Source organism: Neomonachus schauinslandi, chromosome 4 (genome assembly GCF_002201575.2).
Source record: "Neomonachus schauinslandi chromosome 4, ASM220157v2, whole genome shotgun sequence".
In the NCBI taxonomy this organism is placed as follows: Eukaryota; Metazoa; Chordata; class Mammalia; order Carnivora; family Phocidae; genus Neomonachus; species Neomonachus schauinslandi.
The window spans coordinates 8,477,361-8,504,218 of NC_058406.1; the positions used below are offsets into that span (position 1 = coordinate 8,477,361).

Here is a 26,858-nt window from a genome sequence, read left to right on the forward strand (position 1 = left end):
GGGAGGGGAGCAGGTACGTGGGATTTCTTGGTCTGGACAGGTCTGAGGGGCATCTGCCACCCTTCTCCCAACCAGTGAAGGCCCCACAAAGAGGCCACTTTAGAAGCCGGACGGGAGGCCCCATTTGGTAAGCTGAGACACGGGAGCGAGGCCTGAAACATCCTGGCCTCCCCACTCACTGGAGGCTAACACGGACACCGAGGGCTTCTCGAGCACCAACTGCCTGTCAGGGATGAGGCCGGGTTCATAGCCTGCAGGGGGAGCACTATTACCCCCATCTCACATATGAGGAAACTAAGTCCGGAGAAGTTGAGCAACCTGGCTGCACTGAAGATAAACAGCAGAGCTGGGACTCAAACCCAGGTCTTTCAAACTCCAGAGTGCCCGGGCTACAGTTCTAGAATGTCGTTTTAACTCCAGCAGCCCTAGAAGAAAGGTGTCAACTCGGGACACCAACTACAGTTCCATTTAGTGAATGCTTCCTACGTTCTTCCCACATGCCAAGCATTTCGGCCCCAGAACGTGATGGGATCCATCCCCATTTTATGGAAGAGAGAACTGAGGCTCAGAGCAGTCAAGAAACCTGCATACCCAGGTCTGACTAAAAACGTGAGCTCCTGTCCACTCTGATCCTCTGCCCCTCACAATAAACAGACCCCGGGGAGGTAGGCTTCTCTGTCCCCATCTCTGGGGAACCCCTGGGGGCCGGCCAAGGTGGAACAGTTCTGTATGTCCCTGCCGCACCTTCTGGAAGACATAGCCCCCACTGGGGCCCCAGCCTACAATGGGGTCGGAGGATGGTTTCCCATTGATGTTGGGCTGGGAGTTGATGGTGAGGATGCCCTGCCGGTTCACTCGCAGCAGCTCCTCCTTCATCAGGCTGGTCTCAGCCGCCAGGGGCTCATCATTCCAAGGTAGGCAAGTCACCTGGGGGAGAGGGTGAGCCGGGCTGGGGCCATGATCACACCAGACACCCTGGGCTCCCTCCCTCTCGCGGGCTCCACCTGTGCATCTGTCAGCCCTTCTAGGCGCCCCAGGTGGGGACTTCCCAACTCACCCTCCCTTTTGCTGAGGTGCCACATTCAGACAGAGAGAGGGGAGGCTTGGGTGGGGGCGGGGGCAGTGTGAGTCACAGCCCCGAGGTCTGGCCCACAGGGAGACAGGGCGGGGGATATAACCAGGGATCCCACCCCAGCATTACTCACCTTGTGACCATGTTGGTTGGGCTCTCCTGAGAGGTAGCAAGCAAAGACTTCAAAGACACTTTCTTCACTGGTCAGCTCCTCCCCCCACATCTTCAGCAGCTCTTCCTTTGGGGACTTACTCTTCAGGTAGAAGAGGTAGTAGTCCTTCAGCTCCCCAAAGGCTGGAGAGGAGGAATTGCCCCTGGCAGAGGAGGTACCCAGAGGGCAAGGCATACTCCTGACCTGGGGCTCCTGACAGAGGGACAGTTGCACCCACCCGCCCAGGGGACATTCCTGTGAATCCTGTCCCACACCACTCCCCAAAAAGCAAGCCAATAAGCAGGCAAATTCCCTCTGCCTCCCTCCCAAGAAACAGGATACACTTGCAATGGGTTGCCTGCAGGTGCTCACCAGCGGCCGTTGGGGAACTCATCCCACTCCTGTGTGCGGTAGATGTAACTCTTTGGTCTGGAGGCCCAGAAGATGGGACGTACATCTTCCTCCCGGCGCTTGGGGTGGGCACTGACAGCCCAGGGCAGGGGACGCCTGGGTAAGAATGGAGACAGAATGAGTAAGGGATTGGCTAGAGGAAGCAGGAAGGGGTGGGGACACCACTCAGCCTGACCTCTCTGATCTGACTGTGCATGGAGCTCCCACTGAGACAGAACCCTAAGTGTACGGCTCGCCATGGCAGACATCCCTCTGTACCGCCGTGGTGGCTAGCACTGCTGGGGCAGGCTCATGCTGTGACCTCTCTCTGACTTTCCTCTGTGCCTCCCAGGCCCAAATTTGGGGCCAGTGGCTTCACCTGGGGTCCTCAATCCACATGCCCAGACGCTTCAGCACCTCTGTGGTAGCCATCTCACGGTTGAGGGTATAGAAATGGAGGCCTGGCACCAAGCCACTGGTCAGAAGTTCCTGGCACAGGCTCACGGCCTGCTCAATGCCATAGTTTCGGATGGCATCATCATTGTCTTTGATTGGCTCAATCACGTCCTTGATCTGCTGCGGTACCTCCAGCTTGGACAGTTTCACGAGCTGCCGAAGGGAGTGGTAGCCCTGTACAAGACACAGGGGCTGTGGGGCGCCATCTCCCAGCCCGACTCTCCCCTGAAATACTTACCGCCCTTTCCATCCCCACCAGGCTTCCTGGCCAACTGTAGTGTGACACAGAGTGACTCAGGAGAGTCAGTCCAGATTGTAGGAGCACCCCCGCCTTGTCCTGCTTCTTCCGCTCAGTACAGAAACTGCCTACAGCATTCCTGCCCTCAGGCTGAGCTAGCCCTTCTGCCCCTAGGTGTATTTATTGATAACCCAGTGGGCATCAAGGCCAGTGGCTCCCAAGCTGCACTGCTCATCAGCACCACCTGTAAAATTTAGTAAATAATATGCAAGTTCCCAGGCCCCACCTCAGACCTATTAAATCAGAACCTCCAGACAGGGGATCTGAAAATCTATCTTTCAAAAAAGTTTTTCAAATGATTTTGATGACAGTCAAGTTTAGAAAACATTGATTTTACCAAGATTTATAATGAGAGTTATAATCCCTTTTAGGGACACTTAGCAGCCCCTCCAACAGACACTATTGCTGTTTTGGAGGCAGGGAAGTAGATTAGAGGTGACCAAAGTGGGGTGGCATGTTGCAAGGACTGGAGCATCTGTCTGAAGGGAAATCTACTGAGCATCAGAGATTGGCATTTCACCCCAGGGCCCTGGCCTGTGCTAGGAGGGGGATGGAGGGAGTCCACGGCCCTCCTGGGACCCTCACCTGAATAGGAAAGATTCCGGGGAGGATGGGGCAGGTAATGCCTATCTCGCTGCAAGCCTTAACAAAGTGGAAGAATGTGTCAGCCTCAAAGAAAAGCTGGGTGATGATGAAGTCGGCTCCTGCGGATACCTTCTCCTTCAAGTACTTCAGGTCAGCCTCAAAGCTCCCTGCGTCGGGGTGGCCTTTGGGGTAACCTGCCGACAGGGATGACAGTAGGGAGAGGCTGGCTCCCACGTGCTCAAGGTGAGTGAGGAAGAGACCAGAAAGCTGGGAGCCGAGAGCTCTCTGTCTCAGAGGTTCTGGGCTTGTCCCTTGCAATACCACAGCAGACAGGCCGAGACGGTGAGTGGCTGTGCTTCTTGCTCTGGACATGACCCTTGGTGAGAGGTGGCCTAGGGCCACCTGCCCAAGAGCTGGGGGGATGGCACCAAACTCCCCATGCCGTCCTGCCTCAGGTCCATGGCAAGCAGCCAGGCAAATCCGGCCGGCACGCTATGGCCACAGAAAAGAGAAAATGTCGCCTTCAGCGTGGGTCTGGCAGCACCTGGGCTCCTGGGTTGGAGTCTGGGCACTGGATTCAAACCTGTACTTTTAATTTAACATGAAAATTACTCAGGGATCCAAGAGAGTGGACATTAGAGACCACGTTACCCAGGGAAGAACTGAAGAAAGTGGGGATGTTTCCCCTGAAGGGGAGAATGGAGAGAACACCGGAACTACTTTCAAAAGCCCAAAGGTCTGTTGCAGAGAAAAAGGGATTCACCTTCATTAAGTTCCTTACTAGTCCTAGTCTGTGTTGCTTCTGATGACAGAGCCAGGATCGGTCCCAGAGAGCTGCCTAACACTGGAACGAGCGGCCCCACCAAGTAACAAGCTCCTGGAGACCTCGAGCCAGGGAGGCCGAGGATGGGATTCCAGAACTGCTTGGAAGGCAGGACCACACATCACGTGAGCTCCTTACTAGCTCGAGTAAGTAATCCTATGACTGCTTCCTTCCCTGAGCAACTGAACTCACAGGCAGCCGTGTTTGGTGTTTGCAAAGGACGACTGTAGGCCTTCAGAAAGCTATAGGAGAGCACTAGCTTCCTGAGCCTAAGCCCTGGGCAGGACGCTGAGCCGGGCTGCTGGAGAGCCAAGCTGCTTTGCCATGATAAGGCCCTTCTGTTCTGCAGAAACCCCAAGTCATCAAAAATGAATATAAAAATTCTTGTCTCAGGGGGCAAAGGGGTAGGACTGAGCACCACGATTTCACTTTCAATAACAAAGCTATTTTTCCAGCAGGAATTTCAAAAACAAAGAGATTTTAATAGCTGAAACTATAGCTCTAAATCCTCAGTATCACCAAACACATGTAGCATTTGCTTACATTTAGATTTTGCCCTGTTTACTATGTTTTCCGTCACAGCCAACGTGTTTCTCAACCCCAATCATCCTGCTCATCCACTTTATGACAGGCAAAGCCCCAGACCTCTCGGCACCTACAAGCTCACAGCTTAGCCAGTCTCCATGCACGACCACCTAATGCCTACTGCACGTGTGCACGTTCCCCATTTACTGACCAAATGGTGGCCCGTGTAAGCAGTGAATGCTTGAACAGGGGGAAATGCTCACTATGTTCCTAACTCATCAGGGCCTCCCAGACTCACCTAAATGCCCCTGTTGACTATGAAGAGTGGATATGCACATGAGGGCCTGGGACTAAGTTCAAAGCCACCGGCAACAACTAACTTCCTTGAGGCCACATGGGTTAGTTTTTTAAATTCACGTCACTTTGATATACTACTCCAGAACATAGCCTGTTTGTTTTAATATAAAAATTAATGTAAAGGGGCGCCTGGGTGGCTCAGTTGGTTGAGCGACTGCCTTCGGCTCAGGTCATGATCCTGGAGTCCCGGGATCGAGTCCCGCATCGGACTCCCTGCTCAGCGGGGAGTCTGCTTCTCCCTCTGACCCTCCTCCCTCTCATGGCTCTCTGTCTTTCATTCTCTCTCTCTCAAATAAATAAATAAAATCTTTAAAAAAAAAAAATTAATGTAAAAATGACAGGATTCTCCCCCAAAAAATTTTGAGAAAAACTGTCATGCTGAGATGGTGTGTCAAGTTAATCCCTGGACTTCTTGCATCCCTGGCACATGCTGCCTCACCATACCCAAGCCCCGGCTCGAGAAGCTGAGGCCCAATCCCAGTGAGTGGGGTAAGAGGGAAGGCCACCTCATCCATTTCGAGGACGTGAACCTTGCCTCTTGGCTGTAGCCCGTGGAACTGGAGCTGAGCCGATCCAATGCTCTCTCCTGAGAATTTGGACTGACTCACACCTGTCAGTCTGTCTGGACTATTGGCTGGAAGAGGCCATGTGCACTCAGGAGCAGGCGGCTGGTCCTGTGTGTGCAAAAGTGTACATATCAGGGCTACTGGAAGTGTGGAGCACGTGTGCAGTGGGAGGCAGAGATGGGGGGGACTCTGTGGCTCCAGACAGAAGGAGGGAGGCCTTAGTGTCTCACTGCTTCTGGGTCCGGGGCCTCGTGAGGTCAGGTACCATTTTCTGACAGGGGTTCTGAAATCCCCTGGCCTCCCACCCCCAGTCTTAACAAACGTCCCTTTTTTGTTTTAAGAAGAATAGGGCTGGGAAGCAAGCTAAGAGCATGAAAAGGCAGAGGGATAATAAATAACTTAAGGGCTGGCGGCAGCCTGGCAGGGGCGGGTGACAGAATGAGAGCGAGGGCATTGTGTGATGAGCCTCTGAGCCGCCCGCCCCTGCGCCTGGGGTCACCGGGTCCCGAACTGAACGCCGGCGGGCCTTCTGTGCCTCTCTGCGCATGTCACGCCTTCCCTTCCCTGTCCCTCGAGAAGGCCCAGCCACTGACCTGCCACACAGATGTCGAAGTAGTCCCCAAACTCCCTTCGGATGTGCCTCACCAAGTCCACCGCATAGCTGAAGCCTCCCTCCTCCTCTTCCCACTGGTCACCCACGGGGTCTGCAGGGGTGACAGAGGCCATGGTCACTGGGTCTCACCCACGCTCCAGACGGCCTTTGTGCTCCTTCTCCCTACCCCACACCTGGGGCGGCGGCCTCCTCTCCAAGTGTGTGTCTGCTCCTCCCAGCGTGGCACTTGGCAAATGGCGGCCGGGAAGACAGCGGCCGCCCTGTCAAGCACGTACCGAGCCCCGACTCCGCGGGCAGTGTGCTGGCCGCACTAAGCAGGGGACAGCTGCTGCTCTGGGGTTAGTCTGGAGCATCTGAGACCCCTTCCCTACCCAGATCTGGGGGTGCTCTGGCACCCTCACCCAACCCCACTGCTCACTCTCCCACCCTCTTGGAGCCCTTGCCTCCCGGGAGAATTTTCTACTCAACTCAAGCGAGTCCTTGTGGGGAGCGCGAGGCCACAGAATCCCACCCAATCCGTCCCTCTTCCCACACTCGGGGGCGTGATGACAACAGGTGCCAGAGACATGAGGAGCCGTCTCACCCCTGGGATCAATGCCAGAACCACGCTCTTTGACTGGGCCCAAAGCTGGGCACGGCCAGCAATCGATGAAGCTGTGAGTAGCCAGGGCAGAGGGTTATCAGGCAGGGCTGCATTCCTGACTGAACTCCTACGCTGAGGTCAAGAGGTCAAGAAGTGCCTCCATCTGTGCGGTACCGACAGTGCTCACTACCCACCACCCTCCTGACCCTACTGGCCGGGAGGGCACGCTCAGCGTGCCCAGTGCGGGGCCCGGAGAAACATAAAGGACCGTTCCGGGGACAGAAGAGGCCTTCGAGGAAGCAAGATCCCAGAGAGTAGAGGGCTGCCTCCACACCTCCCCTCAGCGCCAAGATGTTCTTCAGGCCCAGCCGCTTGGCCTTGTGCAGGTAGCCTGTGATCTGTTCCTGGCTCTGACAGCAGCAGGTCATGTGCAGGATGGTCTCCAGGCCACAGTAGTTCACGGCGGTGCTGGCAATCATCATGGAAGAGGTCTCCTTGTCTGAGCCGGGGTCCCCTGCTGGGTGCCAGGTCACATCTATGAAGAGGGGGCCTCCTGCCCCCATCCGATCAAACCTGTAGGTAATTGCTTTCTGAAGAGGGGCTCCTGAGAGCACACCACCCTTCACCACCTTCCCATGGGCTTTGGGAGGTAGGGAGACATCACGGGCAGGTCGTAATCAGACGACCTATATTCATATCTGGGCTCTGCTACTTATTAGCTGTGTAATCTTGGAAAATTACTTAATCTGTCTGAGCCTCAGTTTTCTCATTTCAAAAACATGCCAGAAAACAGTACCTACTTCATAATAACGACACTATGGAAATATTACAATAGATGACTCCACACACTAAACACTCAATCAATGCGAGCTCCTGTTACAATGATGATTTTTTTTTTAAGGATTTTATTTGAGAAAAAGAGAGAGAGAGAGAATGAAGGGGGGTGGAAGAACAGAGGGAGAGGGAGAAGTAGACTCCCCGCTGAGCGTGACCTGAGATCATGACCTGGGCCGATGTCAGACGCTTAACAGACTGAGCCCCCCCAGGCACCCCGACGATGATTATTATTGCAGAGATAACTGATACCAACAACGCAACCGTTTAGTGAGAGGGCAGCCCTGCAGCCTTTTCAAAGTGCTTGCACATGTATTATCTTGGGTGAGTTAAGACATTTCGACAGTCAAAGGTACAGGGAACTCTCAGAGTGGCAAGCAGAGGCTCACTCTAGGAAGAGGGAAAAAAGGTTCAGCAGACACAAGTTTCTTTCATGCTACACCCCTCCCCCCATCGTGGTGCCAGCCAGCAGGCTTCTAGAACACAGAAGAGCCACAGGTGTGCACACGCGCCTGTCTGACCAGCTCTAACATGGTATTAAACACCCTTGGGCCGGGGTGCCTGGGTGGCTCAGTCAGTTGGGCGTCTGCCTTCGGCTCAGGTCCCAGGGTCCTGCAGTCGAGCCCCACATGGGGCTCCCTGCTCAACGGAGAGTCTGCTTCTCCCTCTCCCTCAGCTGCTCCCCTTGCCTGTGCTCCCTCTCTGTCAAATAAGTAAAATCTTCAAAAAAAATCAACATCCTTGTGCCTTTAAACTTCAAAACTTTCAGAGCAACACATGAAAAATGCAAACGGTAACATGCATAAACTTAAAAAAAAGGAACCGCAATTCGTAAGGCGCTAACGTTAATTCGTTTGGCATTTCTAGATTTTGAAAGGCATTTAAGTTGAATTCCTAACTTACTGAAATGTTCTCCAAGCCACTGCTTTATGACTTCCTAAGCTGTATTCATGCACCAGCCCCAAGTTCTGCCAAAGAATGCAGTCTGAGAGAATCAACATTTTTAACCCCTTGAAGAATGTGTCTAAAAATTCCAGATGCGGGGCGCCTGGGTGGCTCAGTCAGTTAAGTGTCTGCCTCCGGCTCAGGTCATGGTCCTGGGGTCTGGGATCGAGCCCTGCATAAAGTCTGCTTCTCCCTCTCCCTGCCTCCCTGTCCCTCTCCCTGCCTCCCGCTCATGCTCTCTCTCACTCTCTCAAATAAATAACATCTTAAAAAAAAAAATCCCAGATGCTTATAGGGACTTTTGCTGACAGCTGAGAAGCTGCAGCTCCAGTGGTCTACCCTGCTCTTTTCCATCCCCTCTGGCTGCCTTTTCCTGCCAGGTCAGAGTGTGGCCCTGCAGCAGGGCTGCGGCTTTGCCTTCCCCCCCGGGGGGCCCCCTCATTCCGACCCCACTCCCCAACTACATCAACTCACCTTGAGATGAGATTGACAGCTCCCTCAGCCGTCCGAGGAGGGAAGAATTCCAGGGAGAACCACTTGTCACCAGATTCCATCCTTCGCCTCATCTTCTCCCTGAGTCTGTCGTGGCGCTCGGGGTCCAGCCCGGGCGTGGAACATCTCGAACTCTCCTTGGAGCTCTCGCTGCCGCTGCTGCTGCCCTCTGAGCGGGGAGGGGGGCCGCCATCCCCTCCGGGTTCGTTCACCATGGCCGGGTTCCTGCTGCACGGAGTGGGGGCAGGAGCGTCAGAGGGTAGGCAGCCAAGTCCCAGAGTGGCAGGGTCAAGTGAGATGCGGCATTTCCAGCAGGAAGAAGGCCAGGGAGGGTAAGGGTGACAATGCCCCCACCCAGTGGCTCCACATACCACAGCTGTGACTGTCTACGCCCTCCACAGCCCCTGGCTCCAAATAAACCAGCCCCACCCGGCACAGAAACATGCTCCTTCAGCCCAGGGATCCTCGGTGACAGCTACCTGATGGAGGGTGGCACTGAGAACCTCACCCTGCCGGCCTCCAAAGCCCACATTCCTAGGGAGGGGCTGCGGGGTCTGGCTGGGAGAACCTTAGGTGTTGGATGGTCCATCTCTGCCAGCTGGGACCCAGAGTGGGTGGGGAAGAAGTAAGAGGAAACTTCCCCAATGAGTGTGTTCCTCTGGGCGGAGGGAGCTGTGACAAGGGAAGAGCCCAGAGCTAGACTAGCTGGGGCCCTGCGCAAGGGGGCGGGGGCAAGGCTTCCAGGCGAGAGGGAGGGCTGAGGCTCTAGTTGCAGAAGCCGGATGGAAGGAGGGCGCTGTTGATTGGAGACTGCAGGGGTTGGTGGATAGGAGGCCAACAGACGTTCAGGGTCACTGGATTACTCTCCAAAGAAGGCAGAGCCCAGCCTGGCCCTGCCTGGAACATCTCCTGTTACTTGAAACTGTCTGTCTGCATGCAGGATGGAAAGAGTGTGGGCATGACAGAGCAGCCAGATTTCTCCTGAGTTCGTGCTACTCCGAAAAAGACCCTGTCGTGGGTTCGAACTTGACATTGGCTGGGTTCCACAAGTAACCGGACCCAAATTCAATTAAGGGCATGAATTCATGTCCTACTCAGAACAAAAGCTGTCCCATCTGTGCCTGCCTTCCAGGCTGTTCTCCTACACCCAGCACCCAAGTCAGTTAATTACAGTGACTGCACAGCCACCACATACGAAGCCCTGAGCCATGGCAACCACAGGCAGGCCAGCAGAGGGCACGGCGTCATTGGCCAGTTTGGTGGGGAAAACAAGACAAATACTTAAAAACAAGACAGAACACAACTCTTACACAGCAATGTGCAAACACCCACTTTTAGTAGTGAAAAATCCAATGTGTGGTGACATGGGGCATCAGAGGAACAACCAGGCCAAGTTCATTCCTTTCAGGGAACAGCCACAGCTAAACCGTTGTTCTTAACTATTTTGGGGTCCTAGACTCCTGAGAAATTGATGAATTCCACTGCTCCTCTCCCCTGAAACGCACACAACACAAGCTCCAACGTCCAAAGTCAAGGAGTCAAGACCAAAGTAAAAAAAAAACACTTGTACCAATGATTTTTCTTCCTTGGGATGCCCACTTTGAGCCTGACTTAAAACTCCAGCTCCTCAGGAGGGATGGCCATCAGGAGTAAGGAGAGGGAGAATATCAAGATCAACCTAGCTGACCTTTCTTCTGAATTCAAGAGAGTGGCTCATTGATTGTCTGCTGGAACAAAACCAAGAGAAGGGGAGGAAGCAGAACTACCTGCTCTTTCGTTTTACTTAAAAAAGACTTAACTGCATTCCTAGTAAGTGCCAAATATGTGCCTTTCTTCAACCTCATTTCTCGCAGCACTTCTTACCCATCTTAAGCTGGACTCTCACAGCACCATAGGGTTGTAATTGTGGATTCACAGTTCTGTCTCCTCTCCAACCCCCCAGTTCCCTGAGACCAGGGCCCAATATCCTGCCCATGGCATCCCCCATGCCCGGCGCAGTCCTCACAACCAGCACTCAGTGAGCGCCAACGGGTCAAGCGCTGTCACTCTGTTCTCAAAATAACCCTCTGCCATCTCCTGACCGCTTGCTTTATCTGTGCCAAGCACCGTGGCACGAATACGAAAGCCACCCCGCCCGGAAGGGCCAGGGTGTACACCTGGGCTCAGCCCGCTGCACCGGCGCCGGAGACTGCACCAGCGGCCTACAGGTGCTACAGCTGGGAGGCAGGTTTAAAAGGCCGGAGCCGGAAAGACGCCTCCGGCACCCGGCTCGAAGACCACGAATCGAGTCACCGGGTCACTGGGTCAAGGTGGGGGCGGGGACGCGGGCCCAGACCCGGTCCCAAGGGGCTGGGTCTCCACCCCCGTCTCAGGGCCGCCTCCTCCCCCGGTGTCCCCTCCGTCCAGGCAGGCCGGGGGCTGAAAGTGAGTTTTCCCTTCAGGGCTGGAGGTCACTGGGGGTCGCAGCCACTGGAGGTTGTTACACCAGCTCCCCGGAGGGCTCGCGCAGAGGGGCGGGCCGCCCTCCCTCGCTCTCCGCCCCCGGGTGGGTGGTCTCCACTTCCCGGATATCCCTCCCTGGGGAACCCCACACCCCGCCTCCACTCACCCTGCCGTCGCGGGTGACTCAGAGCGCGCGCGGCCGCAGCAGCTGCTTGACCGGTGTGTGGGCGCGTGCGGGGGGGGGGGGGCGGGAGGCGCGGGGGCGGGGCGCGGCGCAGGTGTCAGGTTGCTGAGGGAGGCGGGACGAGAGGGCGGAAACCATCCGGGCGGGCGACCGGAAGCTCCGCCCCCAACATGGCCGCGCCCAGAGGTCTCGTTGGAAGCGGTCCTTCCACCGTCATGTGACGCGGGCCCTCGCCCCACCCGTCTGCAGCCACTCCCTGTCTCCCTCCCTAGTTCGAGAGGACCACGTGACACTGTCGGGGCCAGTCACGTGAGGCGCGGATTCTGGGTGGGAGGGGGTTGGCGGAGGGTTCCAGAGTGGCAGTAAAGAAGGGAGATGGCGGGGTGCAGGGGGTCCCTGTGCTGCTGCTGCAGGTGGTGCTGCTGCTGCGGTGAGCGTGAGACCCGCACCCCGGAGGAGTTGGTAAGGAGCGGGCGGAGCCCAGCTGGGGAGGGGGCGGTTGCCAAGGGACGGCGAGAGGGCGTTGCCGGGGGGTGGGGCCAGGCCGAGCTGGGGCCTCAGGTGGCAGCGGGTGGGGACCGGACACCGCATCCTAGGCTCTCGAAGCATCTGCTGCGCTTCCCGTGCTCAAGTCTGGGGTCTTTTCTCATAACCCCTCCCTGGGATCTGAGGGAGAATCCGGGCCCGCTGCAGTTAATCCCATCCATGTTTTCTTTTATTTCCATGTGAAAGGAGTTTTGAATGAAACGAGCGTTTTCAGAATGAGCCCCTTCACTGGACTTTGTGCTTATCAAAGCAGGTGGCTTAGTTTCTCCAGCCCTTTCTCACTGTATCCCTCACCTTTTCTGGGTCATTGATAATCCAGCTTCCCTCTGCAAAGGACCCTGGGAAAACTTGAGTTGCTGTGTCCCAGAGTTGACAGGTCCCTCCCTTCTGCTTTCAGATTCAGTACATTGTCCGATGGAACCTGAATTTTTTTTCTCCTTTATCTGGCATGGGAGATCTTTGATGTGTCCTGAAGACAAGAGTGGTTATTTGGAGAACGTATCAGTAGAAACGAAGAGCTCAGCTGCGTGACTATAGATAGCCACCGACATCACCCCCATCCCCCCCCCAAAAAATTTTTTTTTGAGATCTTGTTCCCATTTGGTAATAGTTCTAGATGATTTGGAAATTAGCAACAAATTTCTATAGATACTCTGTCTTTTTCTACTTTTAACCATTTAAGTATTTAACCTTTTAACCATTCTGTGGATCTATTTTTCTAGACCATCCTCGGAGAAACACAGGAGGAGGAGGATGAGATCCTTCCAAGGAAAGACTATGAGGTGAGATTTCTTAGTTGCTGCCCGGGATAACAAGAGCAGTGAGTGAGCTGGTCACTTCAGACAGAAGCTTTAGGATTCTAAGGAGAGATGCTCTTTGACTGTCTCTCCCAGGGAGTGAATGAGTAAGAGATAATTTCCCTCTCTGAAAGGGACTGTTTAACAAGCCCTTTTCTCACCATGACCCCAAAACAGGGTCTGATGTGTCTCTGTGCGTTCATAGATCTGTGGCACCTTAACCTAGATAGAGCATGTTTGCCATTAAACTATTTGCTTTTACAACTAGAGACCCAGAGTGAAAGCCACTGCAGTGTGTGCTCATAACAGGGTGGGACAGGAGACCTGCCTTCTCTTCTTAGAGAACTTATTTTTCAGATGATTGTTTCCTGCTCAAGGTAGCTTCCTCTGAAGTGCTCTTGATTGTCGTTCTGGTTCAAGTATGGGATTCTAAGAGTGTGTGTGTGTTTAGTAAGGTCAGTGCTGCTGGAGTAAAACCAAGTTTCCTTTTTTATCCTTTAGTCAGTTCCTGATAATGTTTCTGTGATTTTTGAAATAACAAAAACAAGCCATGGTTCTGATAGAGAATTCTTAAAGCCGTTTACAAAAAGAAGCTAGAGAAAAACCCATAACCCCACCCATTCAAAGATAACTGTGAACCTTACTGAATATCCTTTTCCATGCTTACATTTCTGCTGCTTTTTTGAAATAACAGAAGCGAGATTCTGCTACATAGACTATTTTAACATGTTTTCTTCTCAACTTGAAAGCAATCTTTGTATTGCTAATACATTTCTGCAGTATCTTTTTAAATAGAGGAATAGTCTTTTATTCCACAGTTTATTCAATCTGATTTTTCTATATGGTGAACTAGTCTTGACTATCTTTTCTTCTTCATCCTTAATTGCTTCTTTGAGCAATTCCAGGAAGTGTGATTAATCTTGTATGTTTAATACGTCTTTGAAAATGTCATGTAGAGGGGCGCCTGGGTGGCTCAATTGGTTAAGCGTCTGCCTTTGGCTTGGGCCATGATCCCAGGGTTCTGGGATCGAGTCCCATATGGGGCTCCTTGCTCAGCGGGGGCCTGCTTCTCCCTCTCCCTCTGCCTCCTCCCCCCTGCTCATGTTCTTGCTGTGTCTCTCTCAAATCAATAAATAAAACCTTTAAAAAAAAAAAAAGTCACGTAGACTTTAAAAATTCAATATTTTAGGGCAATAATATACTCAGACTAATTTTCTTTTTTAATATTTTATCTTTTGCTGTAGAATTTAGTGGAACTATTAGGATTTATTAGTATAACATGCAAATTTTTTTAAAACTTTCATTATAGAGAATTTCAAACATAAAGAAGAATGGACAAAATAGTATATTGAAACCCCCTGTACTCATCAGTTTCAATAGTCATTCAACTCATGCCCAACCTTGTTTCATCTGGCTCCCATCCCCTTCCCGTATTATTTTGAAGAAAATTCTACACATCATATCATTTCACCCATAAATAATTCAACATGCATCTCTAGAGGATGGAGCCTTTTTTTTAGCACAACACAATACCATTTTCATACCTAAGAAATTAACAGTAATGCTTTGATATTAAATATCCAGTGTTCAAATTTTCTAGTTGTCTTATGTCATATAATTTTTTAACGTCCTATAATTTTTAAATTATTATTATTTATTAATTATTATTGTTTGAATCCAGTTTCCAATAAGGTCCTCATATTGCATTTATTTATCTTTTAAATTTTCCTTCAACTTTTTTTTTTTTTTAAGTAATCTCTACCTCATCAACATGGGGCTCAAACTCACAACCCCAAGGTCAAGAGTTGCAGGCTGAACCAACTGAGCCCACCAGGTGCCCCCCTTTAAAATTTTTTATAATCTGTAGATTCCTCCTTCATCGTTTTTTCCCTTGCAGTTTACTTGACAGAATATTTTTAGGACTCTGAAATTTGCTCTGAAAATTTCCCTACCATGGTAAAGTTTAATATGCTACACTGATGGGAATGCTTTTAATGAATCAAAATCAAAAAGCACAGTATCTACTGATGTATTTTCCCATATTTCTAAAATATTTTTCTCCTTGCACATAGCTGAGAGGTTTGCAAGAATTAGTATAAGAAGCCCCATATTGTACTGTCACCTTATACTCCCTCATTGAACCCTGTGATGTCACCCTGACTGTGTGAGCGTGACTGGAACTTTCTGGCAGCCTTCATCTGTTCCCTGGAGCTCACCTGGCTTCTCTTCTCCATTGACCCAGCTGTTTCCAAGTCTCCTTTGCTCCTTTTACTAAATTTTGTATTTCTAATGCATTTACTTTCACCTGATATGCATACTTATGTAAATTTTATGGGTTAATGTTTCATGTGAGTCATTAATATTTCTCAATTAACTATCTTCAAGTATGAGCTTCTTCAGAATATTTGCTTTGTATAAGAGCAAATTTAGCTAGACGCTTACTCTGAAAAGTCTGCTCAGATTTTACTAGGGATGAACTAGAAAACCCTTCTGTTGAAAATCTTTCTAAAATGTGCTCTTTCTCCTTCCTGCCTTACTAAGAGTTGACTGCCCCTACTTGACTAATAAGTTGGGGGTCTTACAAGATGTTAGAATCCCTGGTTTGACATCCGTTCTCTTTCTAGATGGTTTGAATAACAATAACCCTCTATCTGTGGGATGGGGCTGTTAACCGTGTTGTTTTCATGCAGGTCATAGAGCCTGTGTTGCTTTTTTGAATTAGAAAAAGGCATCCCTCAGAGCAGAGGACTTAGAATAAAGAGCCTCTCCCTCTGGGCCACAGCAACTCCCCTAGCTCAAGGCCCATTGAGGCTGCTGCTTGTGTGAGCACTGAGGTGCCCTTCCTGGTTGAACATGGGCTGCCTTTCAGCCCTGCTTACCCCTGTGGCCACACGCCGTTTGGCTAATACTTTGGGCAGCAGCCCTGCAGGACCCCTATATAAATTTTTTTTTTAATTGTTAAAAAAAATAAAACAAATATCTGTCTCTGTGGGCCTATCGTAATTATCTTATTATTATATAGTCTCCTATATTTGGATGTTTGATCATTGAATTAAAAAGTTGCCGGTTGATGCCCCAGGACCTTTTTTAAAAAGGTATTTGGACTTTGGTTATAGATATAGATGGAATAATTGTCAGATGTCACACCTGTGTTTGGCTGACTGCTGAGTCTTGCACGGAGTGTGGCCACCAGGCTGGTGTCTAGCTTGTTCACCAGCTGATGTGTAGGTTGCAACAGGTTTAGGAAGGGGAGAACACACAGCAGACCATTTTCCTTTGTTGCCAGACTCCTGCTTCTCTTAGAAAACATAGAAGAAATAAAATTAGTTCCTTTGAATTGTTTCTCAAGATGTCTCTGGCACACAGGCAGATTTTTTGCAGAATAGCTGTGTTCTGTGAAGGAGAGTTGAAGGAACACTGCTATAGATGTAGTTTTAGGAGCTGTGTCAAATCTCTGCCTCTTCCTAACATGAACTGAAAGTTGCTTTTTAAAATAGTCTCCATATTGGTTTGTCTTGTGACTAACCTCTTTCTCGTAGAGGCTAATTACAGAAGATACTTATAATTAACTGATTTTCTAAATTAATTTGGTTCCGGTTGATTGAAAATTTTACACATGTAATGGGATAAGTTGGGTAACACTGGTGGTAGCCGAAGGTCTTTTCAAGTTTTGCAGAAGCAGGAAGTTCAAAGATAGGTAATTGAAAGATTTTCCCAAAGCATGAACCTACAGCAGCGCTGCCGAAACATTCATGTGTGTCAAGTGCAGACTCCCTTGAGGCAGGTCAGAAGGTCTGAGATTCTGCATTTCTTTTTTTTTTTTTTTTTAAGATTTTATTTATTTATTTGAAAGAGAGAGACACAGCGAGAGAGGGAACACAAGCAGGGGGAGTGGGAGAGGGAGAAGCAGGCTCCCCGCAGAGCAGGGAGCCCGATGCGGGACTCGATCCCAGGACCATGGGATCATGACCTGAGCTGAAGGCAGTCACTTAACCAACTGAGCCACCCAGGCGCCCTGAGATTCTGCATTTCTAACCAGCTCCTCCCCGGGGACTGTAGGTCCACTGCCCTGCCCACCCACACTTCGAGTAGCAGGAACGTGAAGCTTTATCCCTTTCCAAGTTTCAGTAATTCTTCCTATCTGGTTGTGATCTTTTTACTCGCATTTCTCTGTCAGAGTTTGGATTATGATCGCTGTATCAATGACCCTTACCTGGAAGTTTTGGAGACCATGGACAATAAGGTGAGTCCCTTATTGATCTCTTGGGACTGAATAGATCTTACAATGGCTTCTTTTTCCCATCTAAATGCTCCTGTAGATAGCCATACCCCATGGCTTTTAGCCCCTTTCGTGAGATGGGGTAGCATTTATTCCTTAGACCTTCATCCTGCCAACCAGAGTACCCACTCTTGGTGTGCCTGGCCCAGGCTCTTAGAGCTCATCCTTCTGGCCTTGTAAGGCGCCTGCTATACCAGACACCACAACCAAGCTTGCTGTCTCTGTGGAATTTAGCCTAAAACTGGTTGTCCAAGATGTGCTCCTTCCCTGCTGCCAACAAAACCATATAACAAACTGAGTCTGTCTTTCCCTGTGTGAACAGAAAGGTCGCAGGTATGAGGCGGTGAAGTGGATGATGGTGTTCGCCATTGGAGTCTGCACGGGGCTGGTGAGCAGGCAGGGCATGGGGGCCTGGTGGACGGGGTGGGGGCCCGGGGGGTCAGAGGGCAAGTCATCTGTTGTGATAGCAGAGACTGCCTTTTCTTTTTTTCTTTTTTACTTTATTCCCCCCACATAATAATCCTGACACTGTGTTCCACACTTCTCTTGCTTTCGCTTTATGAAAGTGAACCCTACAACACTGGTATTCTTTAAAGCACTCAAAGGCTTGGTCAGGACCGAGCTCTTATGATATGGTCCTATCAGGTGGACAGCATAGTCTGGGGAGTATTTCATGGAAATTGAGGTCACTCTGTAGGGAAAAAGCAAAATAGTGGAACAAAACCAACCATGACACCCTTTCCTTTAGTGTGGCGTGCCAGTAAACAGGACACCGTCGAGCTCAGTGAATTTATCGTGCTGTCCTGGGCTTCTTTCCGGCGCATTGCTTGTTTTATTTAGAAGGTAGAGCTGGCGGCTGTGGATAGAGGAATATGCCTGAATGCACAGGGTTCTGGGGTCAGCTTGCTCACAGATGAATCACAGACAAGAAAAGATTATGAAACATTGCCAAATTGTGTAGTAGCACAAGGCCTGGAATCCTAACTGCTGACCTAACCACACTTAAAGCTGGGGAAGAGAAACTGGAAAAGTCAGCAGACAGTCAAAATGATACATGTCACATCTTATTTTCTACCATTACAGTGTTCAAATGGGCTATCTTCGTCCGTTCGGGCTACTGTAATAAAAATACCAAAGACTTGCCAGAGGCTTAAACAACAGATGTTTATTTCTCCCAGTCCTGGAAGCCGGAAGCTCAAGATCAAGGTGCCAACAGATTTGTGTCTAGTGAGGGCCTGTTTCCTGGCTTGTGGCTGTGTCCTCACAGGGGAGAGGGGGCCAGAGTTCTCTGGGGGTCTTTCATAAAGCCAATGATCTTATTCACGAGGGCTCCACGCTCAGGACTTAATCACCTCCTAAAAGGCCCCACCTCCTAATGCCATCGCAGTAGGGGTTAGAATTTCAACAGATGAATTTGGAGGGGGGACACAAACGTTCAGCACATAACAGGTTATATTCCTAAGCAGCGGCCTGTTTATCTCACTGGAACTGACTACAAGTCTCATTCTTGATTCTGCATGTTATACCCATAAAATGTAAGCACGCATTTAGTATAATCTAGCCACAAAGGCTGACCAGTTTTTATTTTCCTGGCATTTGTCAGATTTTTACTGCAGTAAATTCAGAGGCCAAGGAACATTTTTCTAGTTAAGACAAATGGCATTCAGAAGGCCTCTTTGGTAACATTCTATTATGGGGGGAACTTGGGTTGATTTAACTGTTATATTGAAATTTCAGATCATCTGTTTTGCCATATACGTTTCTGGTTGCAAATTTCCCTGTAATAAGCATAATCATGAGCCATCTACTTGTTAGTCTTTCTGCTACTTTCGTATCACACTCCTTTGAACTGCCATTTATCAATACTAGCAACTTCCACCAATCCCCTCACGTCCCCTCACGCTGCTGGAAGGCAGACTTGCCTTTATAACTCAGCAACCAGCTCCTCTTGCTACTAGCTCTCTTATCCTTCGATCTGTCACAACCTATTGCTTCAGTGTTTAAAAGCCTCCGGGCTTTGGCTTGAGGGAAGGCCAGAGGCCTGAAGCCTTTGATCCTGAATCCACCAAGTCACAAGCCTTTCCAGTTCCCCGTGAAGCCCAGAGCAAAGACGTGGGGCTTAAAGTGGGCTGGTAGAATATAAGTGGTTTTCTCTTACTTAACCAGGGTAACCATTGGCTGCAAATCAAAATAGTGACTTACAAAGTATAAATAGTAATAACAAACATGTAAAAGCCATAAACACCTGAGTAAATGTTGTTTTTCAAAGTAATATCTTAAGCTGTATGCTTATTCAGCTAAGTATCACTGAAGATGTTATTGGAGTTCTTCTGAAACTGCCTCTGGAAAATGCTGAGTAGCCCCTCACAGGATTCCGGGTGATTTCTCTAGTCACGGGACGGTCTTCCTTGGTTTCACATCTTTTCCTGCAGCCTTTCCCTTTGTTTTACTCTCCTTCTCTCAGCTTAGCTGTGCCCCCTTCCTTTGTCCTCTGGAGGGGCGGTGGGGCAAGGTTGGCAGGGAATCTCCTGGCACGTCCGAGTGACTAGCAGGAAACCCGTTCACTCGTTGCCTCTTGGTGACGTGGGTGCATGTGCCAACCGGGAAAGGCCAGGGGGGCTCACAGCTTTTGAGCAAAGTGCCTGCGCCACAGTGGGGAAAAGCTGTGTGATGGTTCGCTTGCTCTTCACAGGTGGGTCTCTTTGTGGACTTCTTCGTACGCCTCTTCACCCAGCTCAAGTTTGGAGTGGTACAGACATGTATCCTTTTCGCGGTTCTTGGTGTTCCCAGGTGTCAGCGGTTTCTGACCCTGCTTTCTTGTCTAGAGAATAGGAGACGTGATCTAGTGAAGAGCTATTTATTAACCATTCAGCTTAAGTTTTTAGTTACCATTAAAGGACACGACAGGAGGACTTTAAGAGAGAGATACTCGTATTCAGGTTGGTGAGACACAAATACCACAAAGATGCCTGTTCTTCCCAATCATCTACAAATTCAGTGTAGTTCCAATCAAAACTCCAATAGAGTTTTCCGTGGAACTGGAAATTTCTCTTCCTAAATTTGTTGGGAAGAGTAAAGGGCCAAAAGTAGTTGGGACAGTTTTGAACAAGCATGGCACTTGCCCTACTCAATGTCATAATTTAAGATACAGTCATTGAAACCGTGTCTTATTGGTGCAGGAATTCCCAGTTAGGCCAATGGAAGATAACAGGAGCAGAAATTGGCTTGTACATACAGAGAAGTAGGGAGAATGACAGAGTTAGTGTTATAAGTCAGTGAGGAAGAGATGGACATAATAAAGATGCAGGGACATTGGTTTCCATCTGGAAAAATAAAGATTCCTACTTTGTACCATAAATTAATTCCAGATGGATTGAAGATGTAAATAGGCAAAACAAAACTCTAAGAGACTATGTGATGTCAAGAGAAGGGAATAGTTTCTTAAAACTCCAGGAGGCACAAAGTGAAAGGGAATATAGATCCGTAAACTTGACCATGTCAAAGTAAATTTGTTTTTCATACAAACAAAAAACCCCAAGCCATGACAGTAAAACACCATAAGGAAACTGGAAAACAAGTCCACAGCCTATGAGAGCTTACTCACTGTACATTGAAGAGACAAATAATTAGTATCTAGAACACCAGAAGAACTGCAGCTCAGTAAGAAGAAAGCCCAAACAGCCCAATAGAAAAATGAGCGGAGGATGTGAACAGGCAATTCTCAGAAGAGGAAAATGGAATGGTCAATAAATAAACCTGTAGAAAAGGGCTCGCCTCACCACTAACCAAGGAGATGCAAATTAAATAGATAGCAAGTACACCTCCTCTGGCTCCCGAGTCCCTCTTTCTCATTCGGACCTTGGACATGTACAAAGATGTTTGTTACAGCTTTGCGATTGCAGAAAGGTGAAATCACACAAAATGGGACAATGGAAAAATTGTAATGTGTTCATATGGTATAGTTTTATGCAGAAGTTAAAATGAATGGACCAGAACTGGGTATATCAACATGACTAATTCTCAAAAACTTGATGTTGAAGGAGAGAAAAAAGTGTAGAATGTGCATAAAGTGCAATCCCATTATTTTAGTTTTAGAAACACATACAACAAATGGCTACGTCTAAAAATACACAGGGAATGGGGTGCCTGGCTGGCTCAGTTGGTAGAGCGTGTAACTCTTGATCTCAGGGTTGGGGGTTCAAACCCTACGTTGGGCATAGAGATTACTTAAAAATAAAATCTTAAAAAAAAAAAGACACACTATAATTTCAGGTTAGTGGTTTTTCCCAGGGGAGAGAGGGAGGGAAACAGGATTTTTTTTTTATGGTATCTAACATTTTAATTTTTAAAACCTGGAGCAAATATGACATAACACCAAGATTTGTTAAAGTGAAGGATGTGGGGGGAAGGGCGTTTGTTGCTTTTTATGACGTTTGAAGTATTGATTTGAAATGTTGGGGTGCAGGAGCAAATGGTCAGAAAGGAGTCTTGAAACGTTTTGGGTGCAAAAAAGGTGGTTTTATTAAAGCACAGGGACAGGGCCCATGGGCAGAAGAAGCTGTACGGGGATTGTGAGGAGCGACTGATTACATACTTTTAAATTGGGAGGGGTTAGGGATAGTGTTAAGTCTTTAAGGAGTTTGGGAAGCAAGGTTTACAGGACCTTGAGGGGCTAGCTGCTCTTAAGATAAGGTTATTTAGTACTGTCTGGTAAAACCTTTGTCATGAGACCCTTCAGAAGGATATCAGTGGGCCATATGCTTGGAGGATGATTGCTAACCTGTATGTTGGGGAGGGTGGGTAGAGATAAAGGAAGTTTCCAAAGGGATTTACATATGTTAAAGACAACTTACAGGATCCTGGGAGTTGGGCGAATATCAAGTTTGCCTTTAGCAAAGCAGTAACGTTGAGGCAGTTGAGCTCCTTGAGAAAGGTCACTCTGCCTGCCTCAAGTATTTGTCGATGGGCTGCAAGTTGTAAGGAGATTTAATTTTTTCTACATTTCTTTTGCCTTTGTTCTCCACATCCATATTTCATAATTTAAAAATAGTTCCCGGGTACCTGGCTGGCTCAGCCAGTGGAGCATGCAACTCTTGATCTTGGGATTGAGTTTGAGCACCATGTTGGATGTGTAGAGATTATTTAAAAATTTAAAATTATTTTAAAAAATAAATAAAGATAAACTTAGAAAATGGTTCCTGATATAGACGATCTCTCAGACAGGTGTTTTTTGTTTCGTTTTGCTTAAGATTTATTTATTTGAGAGGGGGCATGCAGAGGGAGAGAGAGAGAATCTTAAGCAGACTCCCCACTGAGCATGGAGCCGATGTGGGCTTGATCTCATGATCCTGAGGTCATGACCTGAGCCGAAATCAAGAATCATGACTGAGGCACAACTGACTCAGCCACCCAGGTGCCCATCAGACAGGTTTTTTTCTTGAGTTTACATATGGAGAACAGGAAGATGTGCAGTAAGCAGCCAGCATGTTTTAGAAGAAGAGATGCTGCACCGTTCCCTACTGGTGGTGGTAGGAATGCCCCTGACAGGCGAGCATGTTTGCCTTAACCCCGGTTCTGCAGCGGTGGAGGAATGCAGCCAGAAAGGCTGCCTTGCCCTGTCCCTCCTTGAGCTCTTGGGTTTCAACTTGACCTTTGTCTTCTTGGCAAGCATTCTTGTCCTGATCGAGGTGAGGCGGTGTGGGTGTTGGCATTTGGCTGATGAGGGTTTGGATTCCTCCATCCCCACTTCTGGAATGTCAGGAAGCTGAATTAGACTTGGGATATAGATTCCTGCAGAAAGTGGCCTCTCCTACACTTAGAGCTGTTTCTGAAAGTAAAGGTTTCCGCCTCTGGTAGGATGACAGAGGAAAAGTCCAGATTAGGAGGATGGTTCTCAGCCTCGGCAGCACATTAGAATCACCGGGCAACTTTAAAAATGACTCTGAGTAACTTGAAAATACTTCAAAACTAACTTTAAAAAATAGCTGCTATCCAGCTCAAGTGAATGAGATGAGAATCTCCGGAAGTGGAGTGCCTGCATTGGTAGATGCGTGGCCCCCAGGTGATGCCGAATCACCGGGACTTGTTAGGAATGCAGCTGAGTCAGAAACCCAGCGTGGGGCCCAGCATCTGTGTTAACAGGCCCACCAGGTGATGCTGATGCTGCTAAGGAATAAGGTCAGTTCCCCCTCATCAGCGGGTTGTTGTGGCTAAGCCACAGAGCTGGTGGATTTCGAGTTCACGGGCATCCTTCTCTCTCCTCCCTCAGCCAGTGGCAGCAGGTTCCGGGATACCCGAAATCAAATGCTATCTGAATGGTGTGAAGGTGCCCGGAATTGTCCGTCTCCGGACCCTGCTCTGCAAAGTCTTTGGAGTGCTGTTCAGTGTGGCTGGAGGTGAGGAGAGTCTTTCTGACTTTTAGCCTTCCAAGTATTCCAAGGGGTGAAGGTGACAAGAAGCACTGTGTACGTAAATTAGGTAGATTTGGATTTGAAGGGCCTGCCCTCAAACAGATCTCTGCCCTGTTTGTTGATGGATAATGTAGACGCTGTAAGTTACCAGTCGGATACCTGACTAACACACGTTTAGTTTTGAAGTGGAATGACCCTTTAGTTGGTTTGTGGAGTCTGCCTTTAGCAAAGTCAGCAAGCTTTTTGTGTAAACAGCCAGACAGTAAATATTTTAGGCCTGATGGGCTAAGAGGCAAAATGGGAGATACGATGTAGGTACTTAAACATATGTAGCCATTTGAAATAGAGCCATGTGAGAATGTAAAAACCATTCTTCGTTCTCGGGCTATAGAAACAGGCATTGGGCCTGTCTTGGCCCACAGGCTATGGTTTTCTGAGTGCTCATATTAAGGAGTATTTTTTCTGATGTGATGAGTATTTGACTTTTTCTTTTACAAAGTCATGTAATCATCTCTGCTGTACAGTTGTCGAGAGAAAGGTCTACCTAGCAAAGGTCTCCTAACCAAGACAGCTTTCTGTGCTGACTGATGGTCTCCCCCTTTTCCACCTGTTCCCAGGGCTCTTTGTGGGGAAGGAAGGCCCCATGATCCACAGTGGAGCAGTGGTAGGAGCCGGCCTCCCCCAGGTAAGAGCTGATGGGCTGGGAGGATACGTCCCTCAGAGGGGGCCCCTGGGGAGGGCCTTGTCCATGGTTGAGTTTGTAACATATCCATTGGGAGCACCTAACATGGCCTTGGAAGCTGATGTCCGTTTGGGTTGATGTGAAACTGTTCCGTCACCCAGCAGAGAGGGTAACTGGTACCCCCGGGTTTTAACAAGGCCCTGCTGAGTACTTGGAGCAGCAATGGGACAGAGAAAGTCTGTTCAAATGAAAGTCACCTGGTGCGCCCCCAGCCAGTGCTGAGCACCTGCCCATCAGGCAGTTGATGGATCACCTCCGTGTGGCCAAACCCTTATAGACGGTTAGCTCGGTTAGCTCTGGTGCTCTGTGGGGAGGGAGTCACCGTGGCTGCGGGTTATCGGCGCAAAGGAGAGAAGACTCTTGTCCAGAGCCCGTCTGTTGGTCTCTCTTGTTACTGCGTCCCCTCCCTCACATCAGGCACCGGCCTCCCGGAAGTGAGCTGAGAGGTGGAAGGAGGCCAGCTGAGGACGAGGCAGCAGCGTGAGAACTCGCTGGGCTCATTGGACCCTCGCCGGTTCTTTGGGTCCCTTCTATACCGACATCCCCTGAGCAGAGTCCACTTCATCTTCTGCAGCAGCTTTCGGTTCCTCCCTCCACCCAGCAGTTTCCCCTTTCTCTGTCTGACTTGTTGACTGTGTACCAAATGTGATTTCCAAAGATCCTAGAAATCTGGGGGGCAGGAAAAGAAGTTCCTTCCAGAAGTAACGTCTTTTTTTTTTTTTTCCCCCACGTTGCGGTTCTGGCCTCTTGAAACACATCTGCCTGGGTGTGCTCAAGCAAAGGGAACTTTCTGGTGCCTGGGATTCCTGCAGCTCTGGTCCTTGTGCCTCCCCCCCGCCCCCGACCCATCCTCACTTTTTCTCTTCCTCTAGTTTCAGAGCATCTCCTTACGGAAGATCCAGTTTAACTTCCCCTATTTCCGAAGTGACAGGTATGGAAACCCAACCCAGTTCGTTTGCTACCGCTCAGACCCCACTCCCGTCACCGTAGCTGGCTCCCGGGCTGCCTTGCTGGGCGGGCTGTGGGTGGAACCCACCTGTCAGAGTGGAGGGGGGTAGGAATCTTCTGAAAATAAGTATGAGGGCCAGGCTGGCTTCGTGACTTCTGTTTTGTCAAGACATAAGGCTTAGAACCGTCTCAGGCAATGAAGAAGACAGTCCAGTATTGAAAACACGACCAGGGAAGTCCACAGGCGTATTATCAAGAATGTGTTTTATATTCCAAAATGATGTACTTGGTCTGCCGCCTTTCTGGGTTGGAAGGTGCTCTTCTGGGTACTTTTTCGCCCTGTGGGATTTGTGCGTGTTACTGATGTGTGCACCCTGCTCGGCCTTTGGAATCGGGGGCCAGATTCAGAGTCATCTACCTTCTCCTGCTGGGGTTCCTGCGGGTCACTGTCACCTGCTCCTGACACTTTCACTGCCGCTGTGGCTTTCTGGGAGAAAGATCTGGTGAGAGTGGGGCTCAGCAGGGACTGACAGAAGTCTGGGCTCTGCCTCCTCGGCTGGTGGCTAAGACCCCACATTCAGAGCAGACTGACGTCAGGGAGCCCCTCCGACTAAGGAGAGTGTCTGGCTCTTAGGGAAACCGTATTTGCCGGGGAGTCTGCCTCACCAGACACCTGCCCTTCGTAAGCCCTGACTGTTCGTGGGTCACAAGACATGATGTTGGTGGACAAGGAAGTGAACACCTGCCTTTTGCGGCCTGAGGACTCTCTTTTGGGTGAATCACCTCTCTGTTCTCCCCGCAGAGACAAGCGGGACTTTGTATCAGCAGGGGCGGCTGCTGGAGTTGCTGCAGCTTTTGGGGCCCCCATCGGGGGCACCCTCTTCAGTCTGGAAGAGGGCTCGTCCTTCTGGAACCAGGGGCTCACGTGGAAAGTGGTAAGGAGGACTTTTAGTGAAAGCACCTCCTAAACTTAGCCACCCCCTCTCCCCAAAACTAAACTGGACATTTCTGACTCAGTACGGTCACCTGTCATTTTGATGAGACCAGGAGGGTTGACTTTATTAGAAATTCCTTTGCTCTGGACCCATAACCTCCAAACCATGGACATTTCTGTACGTTTCATATCAAGGCCCCCCTATCCGCACATCAAACTGCCATTGTCCTCCTTTGATGAACCATCTGGCCTAAAAACGGGAGACCAGCTAGGGTCAGAGGCAGGCAGTGGCGGAGGCTAGACTTGAACCCTACCTGGCCTCCTCCCTCAGACTAGCATGTTCCTTGTCTTGTAGTTACCGTTCCTTTTTGGGCACATGATCTAGTCCACAACAGGCTCTAAATAAAGAGGCTCTCACAATAGGCCATTGAATACACACTTCTCACAGCCCGATTTGCAGTTTTCGCACCCGAGGAGTGCTCACTGCAGTGCCTACCAGGTCTCTGTGTCCAGACCTGGACGTGTGGGTTTTTTTGGGGCGGGGGGGGGGCGGCAGTGGGTTTTCTGAGGCCACGCCCAGAAGGTAGGACTTGTCACTCCTGAGTGTTCTCCTGCTTATCCCGTCTCCTAGCTCTTCTGTTCCATGTCTGCCACCTTCACCCTCAACTTCTTTCGTTCTGGGATTCAGTTTGGAAGTTGGGGTTCCTTCCAGTTGCCTGGATTGTTGAACTTCGGCGAGTTTAAGGTATGTTTTGTCCTTTTTTCCATCGTTTTTCGGGGGTTCTGGTTTTTTGTTTGTTTTTACTTGACCCACGAAAATTGTTTTTAAAGTACCAGAGAGCAGTGGTCAGAAGGGTAGGCAGAGCTTCTAATGGGGTCTCTCTGC

The 26,858-nt window shown here is 49.6% G+C and overlaps 2 protein-coding genes across 4 annotated transcripts in view; one reads left to right on the plus strand and one right to left on the minus strand.

Annotated features, from left to right (window-relative positions):
- MTHFR (methylenetetrahydrofolate reductase) overlaps positions 1–11,346 on the minus strand; it is a 14,065-nt gene extending 2,719 nt beyond the window's left edge. The window contains exons 1-9 of one of the 2 annotated variants that reach the window (XM_021683442.2): positions 11,299–11,346; positions 8,673–8,918; positions 6,754–6,992; positions 5,817–5,927; positions 2,953–3,146; positions 1,993–2,243; positions 1,596–1,730; positions 1,206–1,386; positions 745–927 (exon numbers count right to left, since the gene is read on the minus strand). In XM_021683442.2, coding sequence (XP_021539117.1) covers positions 745–927; positions 1,206–1,386; positions 1,596–1,730; positions 1,993–2,243; positions 2,953–3,146; positions 5,817–5,927; positions 6,754–6,992; positions 8,673–8,905 — 1,527 coding nt within the window. In that variant the 5' untranslated portion in view covers positions 8,906–8,918; positions 11,299–11,346. Of the gene's footprint in view, positions 1–744; positions 928–1,205; positions 1,387–1,595; positions 1,731–1,992; positions 2,244–2,952; positions 3,147–5,816; positions 5,928–6,753; positions 6,993–8,672; positions 8,919–9,169; positions 9,280–11,298 lie in introns of those variants that run through there. The other variant, XM_044913875.1, reaches the window with a different exon arrangement.
- A 96-nt stretch (positions 11,347–11,442) lies between these two features.
- CLCN6 (chloride voltage-gated channel 6) overlaps positions 11,443–26,858 on the plus strand; it is a 30,200-nt gene continuing 14,784 nt past the window's right edge. The window contains exons 1-11 of one of the 2 annotated variants that reach the window (XM_021683443.2): positions 11,443–11,778; positions 12,585–12,644; positions 16,837–16,902; positions 17,261–17,326; positions 19,631–19,697; positions 22,519–22,625; positions 23,207–23,333; positions 23,966–24,033; positions 24,963–25,021; positions 25,841–25,973; positions 26,604–26,717. In XM_021683443.2, coding sequence (XP_021539118.1) covers positions 11,692–11,778; positions 12,585–12,644; positions 16,837–16,902; positions 17,261–17,326; positions 19,631–19,697; positions 22,519–22,625; positions 23,207–23,333; positions 23,966–24,033; positions 24,963–25,021; positions 25,841–25,973; positions 26,604–26,717 — 954 coding nt within the window. In that variant the 5' untranslated portion in view covers positions 11,443–11,691. The remainder of the gene's footprint in view (positions 11,779–12,584; positions 12,645–16,836; positions 16,903–17,260; positions 17,327–19,630; positions 19,698–22,518; positions 22,626–23,206; positions 23,334–23,965; positions 24,034–24,962; positions 25,022–25,840; positions 25,974–26,603; positions 26,718–26,858) is intronic. The other variant, XM_044913876.1, reaches the window with a different exon arrangement.